At 40.4% G+C, this 18,081-nt stretch overlaps 1 protein-coding gene across 5 annotated transcripts in view; it reads left to right on the plus strand.

Annotated features, from left to right (window-relative positions):
* The window catches only part of COL14A1 (collagen type XIV alpha 1 chain), a 309,275-nt gene that overhangs the window by 168,330 nt on the left and 122,864 nt on the right, over window positions 1-18,081 (plus strand). For all 5 annotated transcript variants that reach the window (XM_055287135.2, XM_055287134.2, XM_063643521.1 and 2 more), the window contains 3 exons: window positions 9,905-10,034; window positions 13,624-13,746; window positions 16,342-16,491. In XM_055287135.2, coding sequence (XP_055143110.1) covers window positions 9,905-10,034; window positions 13,624-13,746; window positions 16,342-16,491 — 403 coding nt within the window. The remainder of the gene's footprint in view (window positions 1-9,904; window positions 10,035-13,623; window positions 13,747-16,341; window positions 16,492-18,081) is intronic.

Raw genomic sequence — 18,081 nt, forward strand, 5'->3', positions numbered from 1 at the left:
GAGACAACTTGACTTTCTGTCTTCCTATTTGAATACCCTTTATCACTTTCTCTTGCCTGATTGCCCTGGCCAGAAACTCGAATACTATGTTGAATAGGAGTGGTGAGATAGGGCATCCTTGTCTTGTGCCGATTTTCAAAGGGAATGCTTCCAGCTTTTGCCCATTCAGTATGATATTGACTGTGGGTTTGTCATAAATAGCTCTTTTTATTTTGAGATACATTCCATCAATACTTAGTTTATTGAGAGTTTTTAGCATGAAGCGGTGTTGAATTTTATTGAAGGCCTTTTCTGCATCTATTGAGATGATCATGTGGTTTTTGTCATTGATTCTGTTTATGTGATGGATTATATTTATTGATTTGTGAATGTTGAACCAGCCTTGCATCCGAGGGATGAAGCCGCCTTGATCGTGGTGGATAAGCTTTCTAAAGTGCTGCTGAATTCGGTTTGCCAGTATTTTATTGAGGATTTTCGCATCAATGTTCATCCGGGATATTGGCCTGAAATTTTCTTTTTTTGTTGTTCCTCTGACAGGTTTTGGTGTCAGCATGATGCTGACCTCATAAAAAGAGTTAAGGAGGAGTCCCTCTTTTTCTATTGCTTCGAATAGTTTTAGAAGGAATGGTACCAGCTCCTCTTTTTACCTTTGTCAGAAATTGGCTGTGAATCCATCTGGTCCTGGGCTTTTTTTTTGGTTGGTAGGCTGTTAATTACTGCCTCAATTTCAGAACTTGTTATTGGTCTATTCAGGAATTCAACTTCTTCCTGGTTTAGTCTTGGGAGGGTGTATGTGTCCAGGAATTTATCCATTTCTTCTAGATTTTCTAGTTTATTTGCATAGTGGTGTTTATAGTATTCTCTGATGGTAGGTTGTATTTCTGTGGGATCAGTGGTGCTATCCCCTTTATCATTTTTTTTTTTTTTTTTTTTTTTTGAGACAGAGTCTCGCTCTGTCGCCCAGGCTGGAGTGCAGTGGCGCAATCTCGGCTCACTGCAAGCTCCGCCTCCCGGGTTCACGCCATTCTCCTGCTTCAGCCTCTCCGAGTAGCTGGGACTACAGGCGCCCGCCACCACGCCCGGCTAATTTTTTGTATTTTTAGTAGAGATGGGGTTTCACCGTGGTCTCGATCTCCTGACCTCGTGATCCGCCCGCCTCGGCCTCCCAAAGTGCTGGGATTACAAGCGTGAGCCACCGCGCCCGGCCCTTTTTTTTTGAGATGGAGTCTCACTCTGTTGCCCAGGCTGGGAGAGTAGTGGTGCAATCTTGGCTCACTGCAACCTCCTCCTCCTGGGTTCCAGCGATTCTCCTGCCTCAGCCTTCCGAGTTGCTGGGACTACAGGCACCTCCAACCATGCCCAGCTAATTTTTGTTTTTTTTTAGTAGAGATGGGGTTTCACCATGTTGGCCAGGCTGGTCTCGAACTCCTGACCCTGTGATCTGCCTGCCTTGGCCTCCCAAAGTGCTGGGATTACAGGCATGCACCACCCCTGCCCCCTTTACCATTTTTTATTGTGTCTACTTGATTCTTCTCTCTCTTCTTCATTAGTCTGGCTAGTGGTCTATTTATTTTTTTAATCTTTTCAAAAAACCAGCTCCTGGATTCACTGATTTTTTGAAGGGCTTTTCATATCTCTGTCTCCTTCAGTTCTGCTCTGATCTTAGTTATTTCTTGTCTTCTGCTAGCTTTTGAATTTGTTTGCTCTTGCTTCTCTAGTTCTTTAAACTGTGATGTTAGGATGTCGATTTTAGATCTTTCCAGCTTTCTCCTGTGGGCATTTAGTGCTGTAAGTTTCCCTCTAAACACTGCTTTAGCTGTGTTCCAGAGATTCTGGTACATTGTGTCTTTGTTCTCATTGGTTCCAAAGAACGTATTTATTTCTGCCTTGATTTTGTTATGTACCCAGTAGTCATTTAGGAGCAGGTTGTTCAGTTTCCATGTAGTTGTGCAGTTTTGAGTGAGTTTCTTAATCCTGAGTTCTAATTTGATTGCTCTGTGGCTTGAGAGACTGTTTGTTATGATTTGCATTCTTTTGCATTTGCTGAGGAGTGTTTTACTTCCAATTATGTGGTGAATTTTAGAATAAGTGCGATGTGGTACTAGGAAGAATGTATATTCTGTTGATTTGGAGTGGGGAGTTCTGTAGATGTCTATTAGGTCCTCTTGGTCCAGAGCTGAGTTCAAGTCCTGGATATCCTTGGTAATTTTCTGTCTCATTTATCTGTCTAATATTAACAGTGGGGTGTTAAAGTCTCCCACTACTATTGTGTGGGAGTGTAAGTCTCTTTGTAGGTTTCTAAGAACTTCCTTTATGAATCTGGGTGCTCCTGTGTTGGGTGCATATATATTTAGGATAGTTAGCTCTTCTTGTTGCATTGATCCCTTTACCATTATGTAATGCCCTTCTTTGTCTTTTTTGATCTTTCTTGGTTTAAAGTCTGTTTCATCAGAGACTAGGATTGCAACCCCTGCTTTTTTTTTTGCTTTCCGTTTGCTTGGTAAATATTCCTCCATCCCTTTATTTTGAGTCTATGTGTGTCTTTGCACGTGAGATGGGTCTCCTGAATACAGCACACCAATGGGTCTTGACTTTTATCCAATTTGCCAGTCTGTGTCTTTTAATTGGGTCATTTAGCCCATTTACATTTAAGGTTAATATTGTTATGTGTGAATTTGATCCCATCATTATGATGCTAGCTGGTTATTTAGCCCGTTAGTTGATGCAGTTTCTTCATAGCGTCAATGGTCTTTACAATTTGGTATGTTTTTGCAGTTGCTGGTACTGGTTTTTACTTTCCATATTTAGAACTTCCTTCAGGAGCTCTTGTAAGGCAGGCCTGGGGGTGACAAAATCCCTCAGCATTTGCTTATCTGTAAAGGATTTTATTTCTCCTTCACTTATGAAGCTTAGTTTGGCTAGATATGAAATTCTGGGTTGAAAATTCTTTTCTTTAAGAATGTTGAATGTTGGCCCCCATTCTCTTCTGGCTTGTAGAGTTTCTGCCGAGAGATCCACTGTTAGACTGATGGGCTTCCCTTTGTGAGTATCCCAGCCTTTCTCTCTGGCTGCCCTTAACATTTTTTCCTTCATTTCAACCTTGGTGAATCTATGATTGTAGTTGCTCTTCTCGAGGAGTATCTTTGTGATGTTGTCTGTATTTCCTGAACTTGAATGTTGGCCTGTCTTGTTAGATTGGGGAAGTTCTCCTGGATAATATCCTGAAGTATGTTTTCCAACTTGGTTCCATTCTCCCTGTCACTTTCAGGTATACCAATGAAACACAGATTTGGTCTCCTCACATTGTCCCATATTTCTTGGAGGCTTTGTTCATTCCTTTTCGTTATTTTTTCTCTAATCTTGTCTTCATGCTTTATTTCATTAAGTTGATCTTCAATCTCTGATATCCTTTCTTTCACTTGATCAATTTGGCTATTGATACCTGTGTATGCTTCACGAAGTTCTTATGCTGTGTTTTTCAGCTCCCTTGGGTCATTTATATTCTTCTCTATACTGATTATTCTAGTTAGCAGTTCCTGTAATCTTTTATCAAGGTTCTTAGCTTCCTTGCATTGGGTTAGAACATGCTCCTTTAGCTCAGAGGAGCTTGTTATTGCTTACCTTCTGAAGCCTACTTCTGTCAATTCATTAAACTCATTCTCCATCCAGTTTTGTTCCCTTGCTGGCGAGGAGTTGTGATCCTTTGGAGGAGAAGGGGCATTCTGGTTTTTGAAACTTTCAGCCTTTTTGTGTTGGTTTTTTTCTCATCTTTCTGGATTTGTCTACGTTTGGTCTTTGATGTTGGTGACCTTTGGATGGGATTTGAGTGGTCGTCCTTTTTGTTGATGTTGATGCTATTGCTTCCTGTTTTTTAGTTTTCCTTCTAACAGGCCCCTCTGCTGCAGGTCTGTTGGAGTTTGCTGGACGGCCATTCCAGACCCTGTGTGCCTGGGTATCACCAGTGGAGGCTGCAGAACAGCAAAGATTGCTGCCTGCTCGTTCCTCTGGAAGCTTCATCCCAGAGGGGCACCTGCCAGATGCCAGCTGGAGCTCTCCTGTATGAAGTGTCTGTCGACTCCTGGTGTCTCCTGGTCAGGAGGCACAGGGGTCACAGACCCATTTGAGGAGACAGTCTGTCCCTTAGCAGAGTACGAGCGCTGTGCTGGGAGGTCCTCTGCTCTTTTCAGAGCCAGCAGGCAGGAACGTTTAAGTCTGCTGAAGCTGCGCCCACAGCCACCCCTTCCCCCAGGTGCTCTGTCCCAGGGAGATGAGAGTTTTATCTATAAACCCCTGACTGGGGCTGCTGCCTTTCTTTTAGAGATGCCCTGCTTAGAGAGGAGGAATCTAGAGAGGCAGTCTGGCTACAGCGATTTTGTGGTGCTGTGGTAGGCTCTGCCCAGTCCAAACTTCCAGGCAGCTTTGTTTACGCTGTGAGGGGAAAACTGTCTACTCAAGCCTTACTAATGGCGGACGCCCCTCCCCCCACCAAGCTCAAGCATCCCAGGTTGACTTCAGATTGCTGTGCTGGCAGCGAGAATTTCAAGACAGTGGATCTTAGCTTGTTGGGCTCTGTGGGGGTTGGATCTGCTGAGCAAGACCACTGGGCTCCCTGGCTTCAGCCCCCTTTCCAGGGAAATGAATGGTTCTGTCTCGCTGGCATTTCAGGCATCACTGGGGTATGAAAATAAACTTTTTCAGCTAGCTCAGTGTTTGCCCAGATGGCCACCCAGCTTTGTGCTTGAAACCCAGGGTCCTGGTGGTATAGGCACCCAAGGGAATCTCCTGGTCTGCGGGTTGCAAAGACCGTGGGAAAAGCACAGTATCTGGGCTCAATAGCTCTGTCCCTCACAGCATGGTCCCTCATGGCTTCCCTTGGCTAGGTGAGGGAGTTCCCCAACTCCTTGTGCTTCCCGGGTGAGGCGATGTCCCACCCTGCTTATGCTCACCCTCCATGGGCTGCACTTCCATGGACTGTCTAACCAGTCCCAATGAGATGAACCTGGTACCTCAGTTGGAAATACAGAAATCACCCACCTAATGCATTGGTCTCACTGAGAGCTGCAGACAAGAGCTGTTCCTATTCGGCCATCTTGCCTGGGCACCAAAATCAATGATACACTCTTAATCATGGCCTGGTACACTTTTAATCATGGCCTTCCCATGTATTCTAAATTTACATTATATCATTCTTTTTAGTCTAGAACCTGAAAATTCTTTCTTAGACATGTTTCTAATCAAACCAGGTAACTCCAGTATGCATCCAGAAGAATTTTTGAGTCATAAAATATGTTTATTTAGCTCATTACTTGCATTTCTTGCCCTCTGCTGCATTATTTCTGACACTCTGGGAAGGAAGTCTACAAAATTTATTATTGCTCAAGTATAACATTATCATTCCTTTGCCTTCCTCACTCAAAAGGACTTCAATGGGAAGTTATTTTTATTTATGTCCTTACATAAACAACTATTTGAGCCTAAAATCCTTTAAGGAAAGTACTTCATTTCTGGCTGATGGAGGAAATATTACAGGACACAGTGATAGACCCAAGAAGACCCACACCTACTGTGAATAGCCAGAAGACCATTACACTGATCTGGGAGTACTTTTGAAAAGTTAATGGATTCTTAAACAAAATAGGTTGGATTACAAATTCACTCAGACCATACACTTCAAATAGTTCATGATTGGCAAATTCAAAAAAATAAAATAAAATTATGGGTTAAGAATGGTAATTAAATATATAAGTGGTGATATTTTATTTTCTGTGGTATTTTTCTCATATTGTAATTTAGTTCCTAAAAATGAGACCCATGAAAACTTCCCAGGGTGGGAGGCTTTGTTTTGTTTTTTTTTGTTGTTTTGTTTTGTTTTATTTTGCTTTGTTTGCTTTTTGTTTTTTACTCTTTCTAAGAAATACATTAAGCTTCTTAGTGAATTATTCCTGTTAGTTTGGAAAGAATAACAATTTAATCGCATGCAAGCACTTGTAAGCTATGCAAGGTAAAATAATAATAATATTTACTTTGGGTTGTCTCTGGATAATTTTTCCTTTTCTAGTTTCTTTCATTTCACACTGTTTATTTTTGAAATAGTTGGACACCTAGATGAAGGGAAAAAAAGATCAGAAGTCTTAAACACTCTGACCCAGTTAAACAAACCTGTAGTAAAAATGAAAAATATTGATAAATTTGGTGGTGCTTATTTGCTGTGCAAAACTGTTTTTTTTCTCTCTCTCTCTTTTGCTATACAGAAGAACCTACTGTAGAATTCTTTAAGTTTCAAGCTCCTTTAGAGGATTTTAATTAAATAGGATATGTGCACACTTGATTTACAGGCGCCCTCTCAGGGACTCTCCTGAGGGTTCTTTGAAAATTTATATCAGTGTTTTATGAAGTGTTACTGTGATACAAATGTAATGTGTTATGACTGGAGACAGAAAGTGGACTGCATGTAAAATTAGATTGTGAAACTAAGGTGGACAGGCAGATGCACATCTATATTAAAGTCCGAGGGTCTTGAAATCACATGGACCAAATGACATCTTAAAAGAATAATGTATGGCGCAGAAAGACAGATTGCTAAGACATATTATGAAAGCGAGAAAGGAAATGTGTCAAGATAAGAGGAATACCAAACCTTCCTTAACTCTCAAGGCTGATTAAATTTACACAAAGAAATGATAAGCTTGTGTACTGAAGTTGGACAATAGTGTATGTATATGTTATACACTGTGTATTATAACACTGTAGACCAAAGTTCAGCTTAAACATATGTAAAACAAGGGGAATTTAATTTACGTTTCCAGTTGAGGTAAATGAAGTGTTTCTATACTTTCTAGATATGATTACATCTATCAAATACTTCTAGGTTAAAAAAAAAACCTTTGAATTCTTAGAAATAAAACTATAGTACCTGTCAAATATTTTATAAGGATAGACTTTCAACTCTGTCTTGGAATATGGAGGAGTGGCAATGACATTGCCATACATTTTGTTGTCAGCGTAGGAAGGTCTCTCATTTATTTTAAAAGTCTAGTCAGGATTTCAGAATTTTCTAGAGCCTCAGTGTAAAAATCTGTAGCTATAACATGAATTCTGGGTTGCAAGAATATGTCTAGAGTAAGAATACTCAAAGTGTGACTCAGTCTCCTACATGACTACATGATAATTTCAGATATTAAGATTAACATTTCAGAAACATTGATAGCCATTTGACATTACTGCAACAACCTGAGAACATGATCACTTTTCTAACCACTTGGTTTTATCATATTTTACAAATAAATCGGTCTGCAATGGATGGGAATTAAAATGACACCACCACCGACAACAACTAGTCCTTCACCACAAAGAGTTTGAGAATCATCGTCTAGAACTGAACTTCATAAGAGGGGAACACAGCAAGATGTGGGGAATCCTCTTTCTACTGCAGGAACAGCTGGTTGGATGTGGTCCAGGTTGCTCTGAAAAGCTTTGGGTGATATTAGAGCCAGACATGAAAATCCATTTCTGAAAAAAATTAAAAGCATGAAGCTCACTGGTTATATTTGCATCCCGCTTAACCATGAACATTTTTTACAGAATTGTTTTATAAATAAAACCAGCATCTGTTCTGACCTGCAGCATTTGTTTTTAGTAGGGGCACATTTTTTTACTTTGCTTTGTCTAAACAAGCAGAGGCCAAGCAAGAGGAACTTTGCATACCCAAGAGGAGATGGTTTTTACTCTTGAAAATGAATATCAATAGGGTAAGAAGGTTCAAGTGGTGCAGTCATGTGGAGTAGAGGATAAAGGCCCAGACAAGATTCTTGGGGTTTCGGTATGGCCCTTTTACGCAATAGCTATATGGGCCTCAGCTTTCTCATCTGTAAAATGAGTGTGATGATACCCCTTACTTCAAAAGGTGGTAGTGAAGATTAAGTGAATTATAGATTGAGAATTTCTAATCCTAAAATTCAAAATCTGAAGTGCTTCAAAATCCAAAACATTTTGAACACTGATATGATGCTACAAGTAGAAAATTTCACATAGAAGTAATTAACACAAACTTTGTTTTATGCACAAAATTATTAAAAATATTATATAAAATTACCTTCAGATTATGTATATAAAGTGTATGTGAAATGTAAATGAATATTGTGTTTAGACTTGGGTCTAATCCTCAAGATACCTCATTATACATCTACAAATATTCCTGAATCTAACAAAATCACAAATCCAAAACACTTCTGGTCTCAAGCATTTCTGATAAGGGTTACTCAATCTGCATATGCTGTATTAGAATGCTTACAGCAGCACCTGGCACATAGTAATTGCTAGGTAAGGGAGGCCTCTTACTATAAATCACAGCAACTACTCCTGGCAAGCTAATGAGTCTTCTAAAACAGTCACACTGCTTTTTAGTATTCCATGTGCTAAATTTAATTGGGTAGTTCCAAGACCATGGCTTCTCAGTTTGAAAGAAGACATTATTTAACATCAACATGGGTGGTTTGTTAGATGGACAGGTTGAAATGAATGCCCAGGCTCTGCTTCAGAGGGGTTACATTTAAGAGAAACACCCTGAGGGGAGCTATGTTGATGGAGTAATACAAGTCAGGGCAACCTCAATTCTTCTCTTACATGTTCTTAGTGCTAGGGCCGTCTAACTCATTCTGGAATAAAGCAGAGCTCCTTTGTAAATATCTCCTTCTCAGGACCCTGAGTCCACACATCAATTCAGACATGTACCTTTCAATGGCCCTTTCCTATGAGGAGCAAAATCATATTAATCTCATATAAAAATCATCTAATTTAGATTTCCTTGTTTCATATTTAAAATACTGCTTTTAAGAGCTTAGCAATATCTTAGCAACAGCTGCTTCTGGGTTCAACTCGAGGCTTTCTAGGGCTTATTCCATGATTTATAGGTTCCTTCCTTCATCCAGGAGGAGACAGCATCGCCCTTTGCCTGCTGGCATTTTACCCAGCACTTGAATCGAAAAGTAACTCCAGCTGTCCTGGTCTTGTGACTCCCTTAAACCCGTTTGAGTCAGTTCTTACATCCTAGCACTTTTCCAGCCATGATTAAGTTCTTTAAATGGCCCGGTGATGGGCCAGCTTCTCACTGCTGGAGCACAGACAGAAAGTTTTGTGGTTTTAGCACTGAGAACATGTGACTTTTCTGGTGCAGACGATTCTTTTCGAGGTGGCAGAGTTCACACAGCCGCCACATGGCGCCCTGCACTCACACTTGTGCGATGTTGAACCCACTGCTGCATTTCTTTTTTGTGGGGACAGCCTTTTAGACACAGAGTGATGGTGATTCTAGATTGAGGAAGACAACTCCTTTCAGAAATAAAAAAGCTGCAGCATTTTTTAGTGTTGCTGATAAATATGCTTTAGCTCAAGAAGGCTTGGCTTTGATGTGTGGTTCTGTTGCTCTTGGCTAGGATCCATCCTTTCCAACTGAAAGAAGAAATTGCTGGGGTCTGATTATCTCTGAAGGAGGAAATAATGGAAGGCGGACTTTGCAAGAGGATACTTCAGTAAAATAAAAATGATAAGCAGCAGGCTGGATTATAGAATGAGCTCTCCCAATATATAAACACCTGCTATCTAAACAGGCCATTATTCTCTCTTCTGGATACTTTACAAATGCCAAGAAGATGTTGAGAGAAGAATATTCCTTAGAGCTTAAGAGCGTCTAATTTAAACCTTTCGTATTAGTGATTATAAACTAAGGGTTACTGTGATGGGAATTTCAGGGAGAAACGCTTTTGCACGAATGCCCTTTCTTTTCTCCTCACTCTCAAAGCACATCTCTTTGCTTTTGATTATTTCAAGATGCATAAAGTTATGCTCCGTTAGCAAATCAGTGGAAACAGGTCTCACTAAGACCATGGTCCTTTGCTTTTTTGTTCAGGTTATGGTGCCTGGAAGCCAAAACAATCTCCTTCTGAAGCCTCTGCTTCCTGATACTGAATACAAAGTCACAGTGACTCCCATCTACACGGATGGAGAAGGCGTCAGCGTCTCCGCTCCTGGAAAAACCTGTAAGTGAAGCTTTCTCCCTTTGGATACAAGTCGACTCATTAATTGGAAATGCTTGTCCCCTGTAATGCACCCTGAAAGATACAGTAGATTGCAGTGAAGAAACTAAAAGATTTGGAAACAGGAAATCTGTCTGCATCCTGTCTTTACACACACAAGCTATATGACTGAGCAAATTGCTTAAATGTTCTGGGCTGCAGTTTCCTTTTCTGTGGAAGTGAAGACTTGAAAAGCCACTGCATCTTTCTCTTCCAGAGTTTAATTCATCAAGGTCCTATTGATTCATCAAAATGTATTCTGCATGCCTAATTTCTCTTCATCTAACAGGTGTGCTCTAGTCCAAGCCACTCTCTCTTTTATTTTCATTTTATTTAATTAATTTACTTTTATTTCCATAGGTTTTGGGGAACAGGTGGTATTTGGTTACATGAGTAATTTCTTTAGTGGTGATTTGTGAGATTTTGGTGTACTCATCACCCAAGCAGTATACAGTGAACCCAGTTGGTAGTCTCTCATCCCTTATCCCCTTCCCACCCTTTCCCCTGGAGTCCCCAAAGTCCATTGTATCCTTCTTATGCCTTTGCATCTTTATAGTTTAGCTCCCACTTATGAGTGAGAACATATGATGTTTGGTTTTGCATTTCTGAGTTACTTCACTTAAAATAAGTCTCCAATCTCATCCAGGTTGCTGCAAATGCCATTAATTCATTCCCTTTTATGCAAGCCACACTCTCTCTCATCCAGATGAGCCTCCTGTCATGTCTTCCTGCTTCTACTCATGTCATCTCCTATTCTTCTGATAGCAGCTTGAGGAGGTTTTCAGCAGATAAATGATCTGCACCTCTGTTTTAAGCCTCCCGATGTCTTCTCACTGTACCCAGGATGAAATTCTATGTCCTTCCGTGCCTTACAAAGATCAACCTACCACCTGGATCCTGCCGATCTCTTTGATCTCCCCTCCTGGCCATTTCCCCAGTCATACCTCCCCTTCTGCTCTCCACTGGACTCTTTGAAGTTGTTCCTGCCTTAGGCCCCATGCCCTAGCAATTCCTTCTACATGGAATATGCTTTCCCAGATGTTTGCATGTCAGAATTTTTCTGGTCATCCAGGTCTAGGCTCAATGTCACCTCCTCAGCCTTTTCTGGCCACCCCATGCAAAGTAGCCCCCATTGTCTATGATATTATCCTTTTTGTTTGTTGCTTTTGGTCATATCATGGCACTAATTACTCTCTGATATTTTCTTATTTATTCATGTATTTGCTCACTTTCTGTCTGCCATCCCCGGAAGGCAAAGCATCATGAGAGCCTGGGGCCTCATCAATACTGTTCACCTCCACATACCAAGCTTCTATAGTGCTGGGTGGCACAGAGGAGGCATCATGCAACACTTGTTTAAGATGGATTGACCATGTTCCTCAAATGAGAAAGATGCATGAAAACCCTTGGTTAAAGCATTGCAGTCTTAGTTGTTTTCATTATTGATATGACTGTCTATTCTTGCATAAAGACTGCTCTAGAACTTAATGGCTTAAAACAGTAACCATTTTTTATCATATCTCACAATTGTGTGGGTCAGGAAATTAGGCAGGACTTGCTGGGAAACTCTGCTCCACATGGGATTGATCAGTGTCACCTGGTGGTATTCACTTGAGTGTTGGTGTGGTCTGGACGGTACAGGACAACTTTACCCACACGTCTGGCATCTTGGTGGGGATGGCGAGCAGGCTGGACCCAGCTGAGTCCCTCTCTCTCTCCATTAGTCTCAGAGCTTCTCCATGTGGTCTTTCCAGTAGAGCAGTCATATTTCTTACATGTCAGCTCAGGACTATAACAGCAAGAATTCCAAGAGGCATAAAATGGGAACTGCTAGTGTCACTTCTGCTGCAGTCTATTTATTGGTCAAGGTAGCCATAGAACCCACCCAGATTCAAAGAAACAGTCATAGCGCCACCTGTCAATGGAAGGAGAGTCGAAACCTCTGCGACCATCTTTATCCATCATATTTACCAAACGATGACATGTGGTTAGGTTCAAAATGGCGTCAAGGGCTGAATTCTGTACCTGGGTGCCGAAGTGTGGAGTTTTCAACTAAGTCTGTGAAAATCATGAAAATTCTGAAGCCCAGAGTCCTGATTCTGCTCAGCTGCGCAAATAGGTGTCATCTCCTCATTTAACAGTGCTGGCATCTCTCCCTCCTCCCGTGCTTATGCCGTGTGCCTCCACCCAGACTCCCACCAAGCCTGCACATTTTGCTAAAAATCACCCAGAGTATTGTGAGTCCTCGGAGCTGCTATAGTTGTTTCCTCAGGGGACATGAGGAAGGAGAGAAGGAAAACAGAAGAGCAGAGCTATAGGGAGATTTCAAACTTTTCACTCCACCTTTACCAGTATATTGGCATCTTGATTTGGTCTATGCATTGGAATTTCTAGCATATGTTGGTATGTTGCTGCTAAATAAATGTTTGAAAACCAAAATCACAGACTTAAGCAACAATTAAAGAAAACATCAAGTAGTATTTTACCTAGCAAGGTAAATATTTGCTATTATTTATTTATCTTTAAATAAAAACTATTTAAAGATTATTAGTATGAAAATAGGGCTTAAATCTTATTACAGAAATGCCATTACATCCTAAAAATCACTATATAGTAAAATTATTTTGAAGTATTAGTGGATGATCTAAGCAGTGGTTAAGCAGTGGCCAACACAACTACGTTTTATCAACAACAAAATGATAATGACAAAATGCATACAAATTTACAATAGTCCTCCATATAAATGACTGTAATGTTTTGATAAAAAGTGGATAAGCAATAATATAAAACTTCAAACAATATAGGAAATATGAAGATGAAAGCAAAAAAAAAAAATCAGAATCTTACCTCTGAGAATAATCACCATTAACATTCTATGAACACACCCCCAGTATTGCTGTTCACATATACTTAGTGGAACAGAGTGGCATGGAGACAGACATTTCTAATAAACATGATTCAATTCAATTATACCTAAAATTAACTGATGAAAAGGGAATCAAAGTAACAATGAAAGACTTCTACATTTCAGATAAAAGTGTTTTGTCCTAAGAGCAATTATTTCCCATGTATTTAATATTGAAGCCTGGGCGTGGTGGCTCATACCTGCAATCCCAGCACTTTGGGAGGCCAAGGCGGGTGGATCACGAGATCAGGAGATCAAGACCATCCTGGCTAACACGGTGAAACCCCGTCTCTACTAAAAATACAAAAAATTAGCCAAACATGGTGGCACGTGCCTGTAGTCCAAGCTACTTGGGAGGCTGAGGCAGGAGAATTGCTTGAATCCAGGAGGTGGAGATTGCAGTGAGCAGAGATCGTGCCACTGCACTCCAGCCTGGGTGACAGAGTGAGACTCTGTCTCAAAAAAGAAAAAAAAAAATGAAAACAACCACAGACTCTCAAAGGCTTCTCATTGTGTGTTTTAGTGCACTTTCACTTTTAAATATTTTTAATTTTGTGGGAAGATGTCTTATATTTTGATGGCAACAGTGTAGGACATAAAGAAGGAAATTACACTGAATCCCTGTTTTTCCTTTTCTTTTCTGCTCAGTGCCATCCTCGGGGCCCCAGAACTTGCGGGTGTCCGAGGAATGGTATAACCGGTTGCGCATTACGTGGGACCCCCCATCTTCCCCGGTGAAAGGCTATAGAATTGTCTACAAACCTGTCAGTGGTAAGTAATGCTTTGTAAATAATATTGATACCATGAGTAGTCACTTAAAGTGTCTTTTAAGATAAATTGTTTTCTTATAACACGTTATGTTTGGTTGTATTTTTTTAAAGAAGTAGGGAGAACCTCTTACTTGTTTTGGAAAAATAAAGTGTTTTAGTATGGTCAGTGATAGGGTAGATATTATCAGGATGATGAAGCTATGACATCACATAAAAAACTACTGGGCACATCAATTAGAAGAATATATATTGGGTATATACATGACCTAATCATACCCTAGACCAGGAACCAATCTAAGGAAATCTTGACTTTATAGGAATAGGAAGCTTTATGCTCAGTGAAGATATAAGTTCTAAACATTTGGAATCTCTAACTTCAAAGTTCTCTTCTACCTCTTACTTCTTGGATTAGTTGGAAAAATTTCATTTACCAACTTCTTAGTCTCCCCATTTTGGACATGGAAAAGGGGGAAGAAAAAAAAAACTCATCACGGTAGTAAAATGCTTTTCCACCAGTCTCTTAGCCACCTCCATAAGAGGATCCCTCTCGCCTCTACCTCCCGCATCATTATATCTTGAAGGCATGAAAATGATCCAAGTAGAAAGCGATCGTACCCTTGGTCTGTATGCCTGTGAAGAGGAGACCGTATGCACCAGCACCTCTTACAGTACCATCTCCCCATTCTTAGCAATCTCATGAAGTTTAAACGGGAGACTAGAATTGATGTTATTAGGGTCTTTCCAGTTTTCTAGACCTGGGCCTGTAGTACTCTGGTTGTTCAGCAGAAAGGGCATCTCCAATCATTTTTCTTAATTTGGCAGGAAAATTTTAAAAACATTCTTACAGTCATTAAAACATTTTCTGCTGGCTGGGTGTGGTGGCTCATGCCTATAATCTCAACCCTTTTGGAGGCTGAAGAGGGTGGATTGCTTGAGTCCAGGAGTTTGAGACCAGCCTGGGCAACATGGTATGACCCCGTCTCTACAAAAAATACAAAAATTAGCTAGGCATGGTGGCATGCACCTGTAGCCCCAGCTACCTGGGAGGTTGAGGTGGGAAAATCGCCTGAGCCCGATAAGTCAAGGCTACAGTGAGCTGTGATCACACCACTGCACTCCAGCCTGGGCAACAAAGCAAGACCCTGTCTCAAAAAATAAAAATAAAATATAAGCACTTTCTGCCTTCAAAAACTCCATTAGTCTCCATCTTTCATCTGAGATGTGGTTCTCGTCCCATACCAATTTTCAGCCTTTTCTATTGTGTCTCATTATCCAGGCACTATTGTCTTCAGGCCCATAAGACTCAAATACTCCCACCTCCAATTTCTCCAGACAAACATCCTTATAACCAGGAAAATAAAATAGCAAGACTAGAACATGGATGCACTAGTCTGCTCCAGGCTCATTCTTTGGGACCCATCACCAATGTTTTTCTCTCTTTGCTTTAGGCCAGAAGCATGCGTTAATTTGTAAGACAGCCTTGCTTAATTTGTTCTTTGGATCATTTTACAAATATTGATCAGGCTTTCTAAGCAAAAAAGCTTTATTTTAGGTCAGCGGTTCTCAGTTGATATCATTTGCTCCCCAACAGAGACATTTTTGATTGTTACAACTGGTGAGAGAGGACTTGCTCCTGGAATCTAATGGGCACTCCTAAACATGCTACAATTGACAGTACTCCTCTGTTCCAGAATAAACAATTTTTCAGTTCAAAATACCAATAGTGCTGAGGCTGAGAAATCCTGTTCTAGGCCAAGTGGGAGAAATATACACGTGTGGTCATTTGCATCGTACATGTGGGGCATGGGAAAATCGCTACTGAGTTAACACATAACATACGTAGACATATAAATGTATTGTTGGAAGGGGGCTTCTGGAGGAAAGTGATGAGTATTTTGAGAACTTGTCACTAACTCAAAGCTCTTAAAGAATGAGCATGCATGGGAAGAAGCAGGACGTAAATAAATTTGTATAGGCTTTAACAACGAATGTTTTTAATGCTTCATTAAAGACCCCACTAGATTGAAGAAGAGGTGAAAACATAAAGGCCTGAAAATGGTAGCTAATCAAGGGCCTTGGAATAAGAGCATAATCTGTCTAGTATTAAACATCCTGAAAGGATCAGATAAAAGGAAAGTGGTAACATTGATGCTGGTTCACAATGTGGCAAGGTATGGCCTGGTATCCATGATAAAATTTGCTATGACTGCCACTTGCATGCCTGCTGGGAACAAAGTTGGTTACCTTAGAAGGGACAATTGAGAATTATTTCTTTAATTGGACAAATTCCTCAATTGCCTGTTACAACATAGTACATAACAATATAGCAGATAGTAGACTGTGAGGTGGACCAATTTCTTTGAATAAGCACAAGGATAAAACTATATTTAGGGAAAGGACTAGGTCCCTAAAAATAACCTTTAGCGCAGCAGTTTTTAGAGTTAGATGAGACCAGATTCAAACCTCAACCCTGCTGTCTGCTTGCTGTATAATCCTAGGCAACTGAAAAGCAGTCGAGTGAGTACAATTTGATCTAAGAGTGCTTCTATTTTCCCATATTTTGTTGTAACTAAAATATATCCTCTTTCTTCTTTAGTTCCTGGTCCAACACTGGAAACGTTTGTGGGAGCTGACATTAACACCATTCTTATCACAAACCTCCTCAGCGGAATGGACTACAATGTGAAGATATTTGCCTCCCAGGCCTCAGGCGTCAGCGATGCCCTGACAGGCATGGTGAAAACATGTAAGAGCCAGCTCCAGTGGCCTCAGCTGCACATGGGTTTTGTTTTGTTTTGTTTTTTGAGATGGAGTCTTGCTCTGTTGCCCAGGCTGGAGTGCGGTGATGCGATCTTGGCTCACTGCAACATCTGCCTCCCGGGTTCAAGCGATTCTCCTGCCTCAGCCTCCTGAGTAACTGGGATTACAGGCACAAGCCACCATGCCCAGTTAATTTTCGTAATTTTAGTAGGGATGGGGTTTCACTATGTTGGCCAGGATGGTCTTGATCTCTTGACCTCATGATTCAACCTCCTCACCCTCCCAAGCACACGGGAGGCTGAAATGGAATAGAAAAATATATCATTTTTTCTTTTCCTCCGCATTGCTCTTTTCTTTTCCTCCGCATTTTTCTTTTCCTCCACATTGCTCTTTCTGGATGGTGTTTCATGGAAAGAAAGGTGTGCTCTTTATTCAGGGTAGTTCAGAGTCCTGGTTGGCAGGCAGGGTGTCAGTATCTGGCTTTCAAATAGGCTTGATGATTGCAGATAGGATTTCCTTCTGGACAATCTGTGTTGGCATTTTTCAAATTTGGTGAAATTTTCCAAACTGCCTGTAGCCCGAGATGGCCAATGTCAAAGTTGGAGCAGGATGAGGTTTGTCTTTTCTCAGAGGGGTCACTCCACCCCCTTGTGTGTGCACACATGCCATCCATCAAAAGTACATGCCACCCCACTCTCAGCACTTCCTTCTCTACTCCTTTGAGGGTTTTCATGTCTGCACACCATCTGGGACTCCTCATTGGCATACACCACTCCCAGACACCCACGCACTAATGCAGTGTTTTCCAAATTCCATCACCTGTGTGCCATATTCCTGAAGTTTGTTATACCTCCGCATGATCTGTTTATTTATTTGGATTGACTTACAGTTTTTGACCTAAATACTTTTCAAAATCCATGTAATTACCCTAAACAGAAAATCAGTATTTTTATTTTTTAATACATTAAAAAATATTTTCTCCTCTACTGGCTTCTCAAATATTCCAAATTTTCATAGATACGCTAGAGATTTCAATATGAATCCTCAGCTTATTCCAGTCTACCTTAAATTATTGCTTTTTGGCTTAAGAATTTTATAACAATGTATAATACCTTCTTCCTTTTTGCTACTCTTTTTCTATCTATTTTGTAATTCTATTGTTATAAACCCCTTAAGATATTATCGTTGTTGTTTCAAATACTCACTATTCTTTCATTTTTTTTCTAGCTGTATTGAGGTATAATTGGCAAATAAAAATTGTATATATTCGAGGTGTAGATATATAGATCTGCAGTCTTCAATGTGATGATTTATGTTTACAATGTGTAATGATCACCACAATCAAATTATTTTTGAAGTATACATTTTATTTTCTTTTTTGATAGTCAAATGACATCTTTATTTTTTTTTATGTATTTTAAAAACTTCAATATCCCTTAGGGTACAAGGGGTTTTTGGTTACATGGATAAATTCTCTAGTGGTGAATTCTGAGATTTTAGTGCACCCGTCACTGGAGCACTGTATACTGTAACGAATACATAGTCTTTTATCCCTCACCCCCCTTCCAAACATCCC

Source organism: Symphalangus syndactylus, chromosome 7, assembly GCF_028878055.3.
Source record: "Symphalangus syndactylus isolate Jambi chromosome 7, NHGRI_mSymSyn1-v2.1_pri, whole genome shotgun sequence".
Taxonomy (NCBI): Eukaryota; Metazoa; Chordata; class Mammalia; order Primates; family Hylobatidae; genus Symphalangus; species Symphalangus syndactylus.